This window comes from Aythya fuligula, chromosome 12 (genome assembly GCF_009819795.1).
Source record: "Aythya fuligula isolate bAytFul2 chromosome 12, bAytFul2.pri, whole genome shotgun sequence".
NCBI lineage: Eukaryota > Metazoa > Chordata > Aves > Anseriformes > Anatidae > Aythya > Aythya fuligula.
In genome coordinates, this window is record NC_045570.1 from 7,864,396 (window position 1) to 7,874,579 (window position 10,184).

Consider the following 10,184-nt stretch of genomic DNA (forward strand, 5'->3'; position numbering starts at 1 on the left):
AGGATTAAAAATGAGTGCATTTGTTCATTGTAGTGCTTCCACCATACATGGCTCCTATAAACCTGCGTTTCCTGTGGTCATGGAATCAGCTGAGCATCACTAAGGAAAGTTACTCTGCATCATTCATTCACAAGCCGGGAAAGGAACTATTCCTGCTGACTCATGCTTATAAGTATTTTCCTTGCTCCGCCTCCATTCATTTCAGCTCCACCTCTCATTTAGTACTGGTAGCCTACTATATTTAAGCAGCTGTCTTAGAGCAGAGGCAGTATTCAAGGCTTGGAGTCTGGTTGGCTTTCCTGGCTGTACAGGCATTTTCACAAAGATCTCACTTCTCATCAGACCTGCTGCTAAAGGTAAGAAGGCTATAAGTGAATACAGAGAGTTCTGTTTGTCCTGCATATTGTAACATTGCTTTCAGAATATCACAGGGGTGTTTGTAGAAAGAGGTACAATTTTTATGTACCATAAAGTTGAATTTTTCCACAGACATTGCTTTTTTGGGGTACTCTGGCTTTGCATATGAGAGCGATAGCACAAGTGGTGGGAAAAAAGCTCCTGAAACTTGTGGGAAAGTGAACAACTTAAAAGCTATTGGGAAAGTGTAAACTTCAAAAACTATTAGGATTTCTGTTTCTTAAAAGCACTAATGAATTAAATTTAAATAGTTGCTGATGAAGTGGATGAGTTGATGAAGAAATCAAGCTGAAGGAAACTGTTGCATTTCTACATTAGCATTGTTCTTGTTTAAACCCAAGTGTCACAGTAGCACTTTCAGTCTCTTCCATTATTTATGTGCTGACTGCACTGCTCTTTTGAACTCTCCCCATGTACTATAGAGGCCCTGCTTAGTGGTCCTTACTTGAGCAAAAGTCCCACTGACATTCTAGGGAGAGCTGCTTGCAAATGACTGATGTAACTTGGCCTTTTACTTCTACTAAAGATGATTTAGTTTCATTGCCTTGTTAATTCATCTTTGCTTTTTTTCTGCTTGCTTAAAACCTGTTTCAATTGTGCAGCCTGGAGCCAGTAGGGGCCATACTGACCGGCTTTGTGAGTTATAGTCCCTCCAGGCTTAAGGCTGTGTCAGGAAGGTATGCGGAGTCTGGTCCAGGATGAGCTGGGTGCTTTTCCAAGCCAGAATGATTATGTAACATCACATCATTGCTGAAATGCTTTGGAAGCAGTGAGGAGAGGAATTGTGGAGCTTGCAGCATGCTCTCAAATGAAGAGGAGGAAAGATTCAGCCATTTAAAGTAGGAAACCTAAAGCAGGAGCCAAAGCAGTGATCAATGTCACTAAACTGACTAAACGTGAGTGCCCAGCAGCCTACCGTACATGAAAGAAGCATGAGGAGATGAGTCTTGGGTTCCATCCTAGGCTTTCTCTTGTTGCATTTAGTTAACCACCTCTCTCTGAATGTGAAATGAACTTCAGCCTTCTGTACACTTTCCAGTAGTCTCTGCAAGAGCAGGCTGTCATATGCTGCACTGAATTAACTGTGTGGTGATTGAGGTGTATGTAATCTCTTGATTCTGCAACTGAAAAAATAATCTGCTTTTACTTATAATGGCAGGGAAAGCGAACACTTGGCCTGTGACACTGAGCACAGTTTTGCCCCCTGAAGTCAAACAGCTAGTCTACAGTATGGGAACAGCTATAACAGGTTCAGCATCTGGTTCATTTTCTCCTAAGCAGTAGATTAATTAATTACAAATTATAGAAATGCCAGCTTTGGGATGTGGATGGGGCTTTTCATTTATAGAGACATGCTAGGATAAACAGAAGCATCTGACAGTTAATCTTGTGTTGATAGAATTGTCTGGTGTCAAAACTTGGGGAAACAAAGCATGTAGCATTGAAATGGTCACAATGGGGTTTTGTGAACCCAGATCTTGAGTAAAACCATGGCTAAAAAGTGTCATGTATGTGCACAGAACTAAGAATTTTCTCAGAGTAACAATTGTGCTCCTCTAGCCATTACTGTTCGGTTTAATTGCAGCAAATGCTCCCTTTTCATGCATCAAAAGGTACAGAAGGAGGAGGAGGGTGGGAGTTATCGCTCAGCCTGAGGCTGCTGGCTTTGTACTCTATCAGGGTGGGGCAGGGTGGCATGGAGCAGTGGCCAGGAGCCAAGGCAACCTTCCTGCACTGCAAACAAGGCTGCCAGACTGACTTCTACCGCCTTGTGCCTTTTTTGTCCCCTTTGGGATCCCCCAGGAAAGCACTGGCATGCAACAGCATGACCTTGTGCCCAGGTTTTACGAAGAGGCTCACGGGCTCATTCTCTCTCGCATTGGCTTTGCTCTCCTGGACCTGTTGCCTTGTGCAGGATTGGGTTGGCTCCGCAGCCCTTGCTTCCAGCAAAAATCCCACGGATGTTGCTGGGTTACCACTGCCTGCAGCGTGCATGTAAACTTTCTGTGCATGCTGCTGCAGCCTGCTACGGAGCAGAGACATGGAAGAGCCTTTCCAAAGATCTTCCTTCTCGCTTTCAGGTTCCCAGTAGTTTCACAGAGATAAAAGATGTTGGGAAAAATTAATAAAAACTTGTGTTATGTAGTGCAGCTGTGGAGAGGGAATTATTTGTTACCATGGAAAGGTAAGATAAGTACTGTGATTTATGCTGGTTTGAGTGGGTACCTTACTGGTCACACTGGTAAGTGATCTGTACCTTTGATGTCGCAGGACATCATGGGTGCTAGTGCTGAATTCTGGAGCTTTGTGGTGGGGAACTATTTGCAGGCAGATTTACACCGCAATCTGCTGATGGTAGTGCAGGGTTTGGCTCACATGGCAGAACTTAACCCAAAAGGCTGGGGAAATACTTGGCCAGTTAGGCTGGGCTCCTGCTGCTACTGGGGTTGGGGTAAGTATGCCTTAAGGGGTGGATGCCTGCCTCCACATGGATGCAACATATGGAAGAGTTCGTCTTCTGGGTATGTGCATCTGCCTTTGGGTTACAGCTAAGCTGGGAAATGAAGTTTTCAACTCTGTTTAAAGCTAGATGCCCAAAATGACTTGAATTAAAGACATGGCTATTATGTCTTTTATGTGGTTCACGCAAAACACATGAGAAAGACTTAGTGAAGTGGTAGAAGGCAACTAGTAGATGTTATTAAACTGTGATACACACTTTGGACAAAACTGCTAGTTTTAAATCCCACATGTAGGCCTTATTATGTGCCTCTCTACTTAAATGAACCCAATTTGAAGTAGTTCTCAGTCTAGCCCAGTGCCCCTTTGTCTTGGTGCACAAAGAAGGTGTCACATCCTTGCAGGCGAATGCACTCACAAGTCTCCTCCTGGAGCCTGGGATTCTTCAAATCCTAAATTTAACTGTGGTCCTGCCTGCTCATTCAATCACCGGGGTCTTACGGCATTAACGTAGCTGCTGGGGATATAAATGTCAGGCTTAAAGGGGAGCATTGCGCTCGTAGGATGGCATCTGCTTGTGTCAGAGGCGGTGATGTGCCAGACCTTATGGGAGTGTGCGGTGCGTTTGCCAAATATTTTGCTGTGCTTGGGAAGGGTGTGGAGAGCATGCCCTGCTGAGCAAAGTCGTACCATTCAGTGGATTCTGACTTAACTTTCCCAGCTGAGAATAATATTTCTAAAGGCTGTATTCTCAGTAGAATAACATAAAAGCTTCTGGTGGATTTTGAAAATCTCCATTTTACTGTGGTAGAAGTAACTTTTGACTGCCATGGACTGGTGACAGTGTAGTTTAATTCCTTGGAAAACTGAGGTAGTTATTTAACATGGTGGGATCCCTGCAGGAGTGGCAAAAATGACAACAAAAAAGAAAACCATCAAGAACAAAACCACAACAAACCTTTGATTCGCTACTCATTGAATATTTGCATGACAAAATCAGGTGTTTTGTAGGTTCTCTAATGACAACCTAGCCTCTAAGATAATGTTACATGTTTTGTTTAAAGAATTGTTGCTATTTACTTATTCAAACTTAGAACTCTGTGTTCTGGAAGACGAATAAAGAGGGCATCCTCAGGTTCAGGAACTGTATTAGCACTTCTCCAAAAGCCCTCTAGCCATTGAGCAGCACGTGTTTGAAAACGCAGCCAAGAGATTTCCAGCCTTTGGGCAGAAGTCTCGAGTGAGATTTGCTTACCCTCATAATAAATGCACAAGCTACTTTAAAAAATAAAAAGCACTCACAAATGGGTTTACGATATTTTTTTTGGCAAGCTGCAACATGTCAGTTACTGTAGTCAGAGGGTTACTGATGTTGCCAGCTGTTCTGAAGGGACCGAAACTCATGTGTGGTAGGGAAAGATAAGGGCCCTTTCCTTTTCCTGTGATATAATCAGGGAATCATCCTTCAGCTTCTAGGGAGGGAAAAGGGTGAAAAGAAGAGTAGGCCTGTCCTGAGGGTAGAAGTATAATGTGACGGTGTACAGTGCAAGGAAATAATTTGTATCAGCCCTCTTCTATGGGCTATAGACAGTAATGTAATTTTGTCAAGCAAATGTTTCAGAACTTCTCTGTTTTAACAGGTTTGATTCCTGGGCCTAAATGCTTTCAAACAGGAAGATGTATTCAATATTGAACAGGCATCAGAAAAAGACTGGGTTCAAGCCGCTTCCTGTGGTGATCATAGGTAAGTTTTCTCCTGTCTACGTTCTCTGATGCTGTTGTTACTTTGGACTTGCTGTCTTCAGCTTTTGTTCCGTGTGTTGGATGCTCAAACCAGAAATCCCTGGCTAATATTTCTGCCTCCTTTGCCTGACAGTCAAACTTTCTGTAGTACCAAAAATGAATGGTAGGAAGTAGGGAACCAACTATTCAATAACCTGAAACACACCCTTTTTTAAAAAAAATAAAAGGAAAAGGTAGCCTTTTGGACATGAGTTCAGTGGCTCTGGTTTTTCTGTTGGGTGTTTAGAGGGGTTAGCAACCATTCTGCTGAGGTAATCATTTCACAGAAAGTTGATTAATGTTCTGTAGTGCTTGATTTGCGGGATGAGTGTGATCTTTCTTGTTGTGCCTAATTTACTTAGGAAGTGCTCCAGATGCTGTTAATGTTTCTGTAAACCTTTTTTTAGATTTTTTTTAAATGCATGAGAAATCTCTTGGCATGTATAAGTCAGGTACATCGACTTTATGCAGAATTGAATAGAATGGTGTCTTTTCACCAGTTTAGAAAGCAGGTTATGTAGTAACTTTACTATATCCTTTGTGAGAGGGGAGATACCTAGTGTGGCTAAACAGGGACCCAGTGTGGAGATGTCCCTAAAGCCTCTGAAGAACTGGTGTGAAGATGTGCAGGACGGGGAGGCTGTCGGACTGAAGCAGCACAGCTATTTCACTGCAGCTGGACATTGCATACAGGTTCCAGCTGCTTCCTCAGAGCCCTCTCTGGGAAGCCCATAGGCTCCTGCTGCTGCACTGGCAGGCTCACAAAAGCAGTTGCTTTCTGGAATAGCAGCTCTGCTTGTGACCATCCATGTCAAACTTAACTGTGGTTCAGAAAATAAATTCTCTGCATCGATTGCTCAGTGTTGTGCACTTGGGTGCTTAAGCTTGGTTCAGGAACCTCCTCGTACATTCCAAAGCAAAGGAGTAAGTTCAAAAGTGTCATGTTCTACCGCAGCTGCAGCTTAGTTTTTGTTTAATTTCTGTGGGTTTTGGAAAATTTTCCTGTGAGTGGAATATTCCGAATGCTGACCCACAGCTGCCGGTCCTCACTCAGTACTGGGTGAGGACCGGCACTGGGGACTTTGTCCCCAGCTGTGGCACATGCTGCCCTTCACATAGCTCAGCTTGTTGTTAGCTTTCCAGCACGAGCCTCCTTCTATCTAAAATGTCCCAAGTGGCCTTTGCTCCAGTGATTCATGCACGCAGCACGGGCACTGTGTCAACACAACCTGCTGCAGGCTGCTCTGTCACTTCAGCTCTCCTCCCCGACATCGTCACTGCATTATGTAATGGTGGTTAGTCACATAGCGAGCAGCAGAGCTGAGCCAGAGAGGCTGACGGCTAGTTATGCAGACACTGTAAACTATTAAACATACTGGAGAAAGGCCATGTGAAATCTTTCCACAGGCTACTCTTGCTGGGCTTTGGAGTCGCACAGATCAAGTCTTTCCACTGTCTGTCGGGTGGCTGGCAAGAGGAGTTCAGCTCTCCAGCAATCTGTTCAAAGTGCTGTATTCTGAAGGGCTGTCTTGGCATGGCAGAGAGACTTTTCTTCCTTAACACGCTGCCTGCAATACCACAGTAGAGCTGGTTCCAATCTGCAAGTGTCCTCAAGATCTGTCAGTCAAACCACTATTGCCAGCTATCCCTTATTACACGGCTTTTCACACTGTGCAGAGCAGAGCTGTTTTGGTCACTGTTTTCTGGACATCCTGTATATCCTGTGCACAGTGAACCACTCTACACAGATGGGAAATGTATATCCAGGACAGCTGAGGCCCCCAGTCAGTATGTGACCAGTTTGCAGACCCTTAAAGAAATCGATGAGCAGTAACTCAATTTGTCAGCAGGACACAGACCTCAGCCTTCAGGTGAGGTTAGCCTGTGGCTTGTGTAAGCAAATTCATAACCTTGCAATGCAAATGTATGTAATTAAGGAGTAAAAGGGGACACGAGGGTAAAATGATTTTCCCAACTGCATCCAATAGGTCAGTCACTGGTATTCTGACAATAGAAAATATCCTGTATACATAGCAGTGACTTTGATTTGATCTGGATATTAGAAACACTTTTTAAAGGGCTGCTCTGTCTGCAGGACTAAAAAATCTCCTCTATTTTGTCTTTTTAGGGAATGGACCTTCAGGAATCTGTCTCTCATATTTGCTGTCAGGCTACACCCCTTACTTCAAAAGAGAGTCTCTTCATCCTCATCCTATTCTTCAGAAGAAACTAGAAGAGGCTCCACATGTCTCCATTTTGGACCAGGTTTGTGTAAAGAAAATACTTTTTTAGCAGAAGCTTTCAGTGTATCATTATAGTGAAGCACCCTAGGGGTAAATTACAAGTGATGAACTCATTTGAGTTTTCGAAGGCAGAAATTTCAAAGTATGCAGACAGAATAAGCCTTAAGCAAAGTACTTCTATTTATCCAAATCTCCCTTGTATGGAGTGCCTGCATTGCTAAGATCCTCGAGGTAGCCCTCAGGCAGTAATGGGCTGCACGCAAGTAAACGAACTTCACAGAACACCAAAAGCACTAACTGGAAGTGCTGTAGTTACAGGCAGTCTGCTGCCTGCCAGGACACATGTTTTGAGCGTGTGATTTGTCTCTCTTCAGGATTTGGAGTATCTGTCTGAAGGTCTGGAGGGACGATCCCACAGCCCTGTGTCTCTTCTGTTTGATACTCTTCTGCGTCCAGACACAGACTTTGGTGGAACAGCAGAATCTGTCCTCACTTGGTGGCACGAGACCGACAGAGCCATTCCCCACCTGGTGCTTGGCAGAAACCCTCCTGGAGGTGCCTGGCATGTAAGTGAATCAAAGCCTAACTGCTTAGGTCTGCATGCTGTAGGATAGCCAGAGGTGTTGACTGGGGAGTCAAAAGGTGCTCCAATGTGCTGGTCACCCATGTTTGATTTTTATGTGTATGAAGAAGCGAGTTTAAAAGGGGTGTAAGAGGGAACAAGAGTTTTTTCTCTTTGGAGAACATGGATGGCTTCATCCATGCTAGTGGATCAGATGAAATCACTGGCTTCTCATGTTCTGAGACATTATTGAAACTTGAGTTACATTTCACTTTGTACATTAAATAACTGAAAGCTGTTTAAACTCTCTTGTTCCAGTCTATCGAGGGCTCTATGGTTACCCTGAGCAGAGGGGAATGGATGGGACTCCCAGATCTCCAGTTCAAAGACTGGTTGAGGCAAAAGAAAAGGTGAGATATCTATGGCCTGATTATTTTTCCCCCTCAAACATCCAGAGGTTATTTGGGAACCTGGAGTGGACTCCTTGAATGCAACTGCCCATCTGTCATGGGTGATTCTCCTGACAGAAAGGTCACTCTCCCCATCAAAAGTCCATTCTGCATTAAGTGCCTCCAGATAAAGTTGGAGTGCTGGTTGCCATGTGTTCTCAACACACACTGGCATGATGATCACAGTGTGACCATGAGGTCATCTGAAAACGTTTGCAAAAGGCATGGTTCTCTGACTTCTGTGACTACTACTTCTGTCCCTAATGACAAGCATAATCATCTGAGCTGCTTCACAGTCTCTCAGGTGCTTCTGCTCTTGATAAGTAACAGTTGAAACCTTAAAGGAGTTGAAAATGGAATAAAAGTGAAACACGTGAGAGGAAGACACAAATGAGTGACTGTGCTTTTAGGGATGGGGACTTTTTGGAATGGGATTCATGTTAGTAATTTGCCTCTATCCAACAGCTTGCAGATTTGACTGCTAGCTCCATGTACCAGAAAAAACTTTGCTGAAGTCAGGGAAACTAGATAAGTCTCCTCCGATACTGCCAGGATAGATGGCTCTAGGATACATTCAGTGGAAGAGGGGAGAAATTCCAGGCTCTTAGTTAACTGCTGCTTGACCTTTGCTTGCAATATATTACAGAGGCCTCAGAAACAACAGAGCCACAGCAGAAGACATTGCTCAATACTACCAACATTATGTGATGAAGAAAGGGCTGCAGAAGAACTTTAGAAGTGGGACTGTTGTAACCTCTGTGAGGAAAGTGAGTGCAGAGAGCATCTCCAACCACGTGCAGGAAGATCTGCAGAAGAGCGACTCCCTCTGGAACTTCACTGAGGAGGGTATGGAGGTCTTTCAGGTGGATGGATTTGTCAAAACTGTCCAAGGTGATAAGGAGCCCTTCTCTATCTATGCGGAAAATGTAGTCTTGGCTACTGGAACATATGATAGCCCCACTTGGCTGGGGGTCAAGGGAGAGAACCTTTCCTATGTCCATCACCAGCTCTCTGCCCTAGAGGAAGCAGTGAAGAACAACAGTATTGGTATCACGTCAGACCCAGTCTTGATTGTAGGTGCTGGTTTGACAGCTGCTGATGCGATTCTCTTTGCTCACCACTGCAATATTCCAGTAATTCATGTTTTCCGGAGGCGAGTCAGTGATCCAGGTCTTATTTTTAACCAGCTACCCAAAATGATGTATCCTGAATACCACAAGGTCCATCAGATGATGAAAGAACAGTCAGCTGCATATGCTGGGCCATATGAGTGTTACGTTAGCCTACCTGAACATCATGTACTGTCTTTTGGCAAGGACAAGAAATGCATCTTTCAAGACAAGAATGGCTACCAGAAAGCTTATAAAGTTTCCATGGCTCTTGTTCTAACTGGTTCAAACCCCAACCTCTCATTTCTGCCAAATAATGGCATTGATTTGGCAATGGACAGCGACCAACCAGTCAATCCCAAGAGGAATCCCATAGATGTTGACCCATTCACCTATGAATGCACTCAGGAGAAAGGGCTTTATGCCCTAGGACCTCTAGCTGGAGATAATTTTGTACGCTTTGTGCAGGGAGGGGCTCTGGCTGCTGCCAGCTCTCTCTTAAAGAAAGCAAACAAAAATCCCCCCTAACAAAAAAGCTCCCCTGTGATAACAGTGTCTGAATGGGTTACTGCTGTTTTCGTAGAGAATCTGATATGTACATCCTCAAATGTGAAGCCCACTCCTGGTATTCTCCAAGGTCCTGTGGAGAGTTACTAAGTTCTTGCTGAGTTATTTGGGAAGCTTAAGTCACCAAATGGATTTGGGAAGGTTAAGTCCCCAAATGGAGTGGGTTTTGTGGCAGTACCTTCAGTCTGTGGGGATTCAGCTCCTTTCCTGCACAGCTGTGCAGGGAGGCAGCAGGGGCATTGAATCTTGTGCCTGGAGAAGCAGGGGGCAAGCTAGTGATTGCTCTTCTATGTCGACACCTTCCAGGTAGCTGAAAATTGAATTGGAAAACAATCAAAGTCAATTATTTCCAGCCAGCCTGCTGGCAGCCCTGAGTCTGTCAGTCTTGCTGTGTTTGTGATGAAACAAAACAAGCCAATGTGGTTCTGGTTGCTCCTGTGGCTCAGCTGTATGTTCTTATTAGACCAGAATTCACTGAAAGAAGTGGTGTTCTTCAAATAAACTGGCACAGAAACACAGTCAAAACTGTATTATCTCACTGACAACACCAGCAAAATGTAATATCTAGTATCTTTTTATTTAAAAGATTCCTGTG

At 44.2% G+C, this 10,184-nt stretch overlaps 1 protein-coding gene across 1 annotated transcript; it reads left to right on the forward strand.

Moving 5' to 3' along the window:
* The first annotated feature begins 298 nt into the window (after positions 1–298).
* OSGIN1 (oxidative stress induced growth inhibitor 1) lies at positions 299–9,615 on the forward strand. The gene is made up of 6 exons (XM_032195719.1): positions 299–356; positions 4,518–4,621; positions 6,788–6,924; positions 7,277–7,468; positions 7,783–7,874; positions 8,560–9,615. The coding sequence occupies exons 2-6, from the start codon at positions 4,537–4,539 to the stop codon at positions 9,548–9,550; spliced, it is 1,497 nt and encodes a 498-aa protein (XP_032051610.1). The 5' UTR covers positions 299–356; positions 4,518–4,536; the 3' UTR covers positions 9,551–9,615.
* The last annotated feature ends 569 nt before the right edge of the window (positions 9,616–10,184 follow it).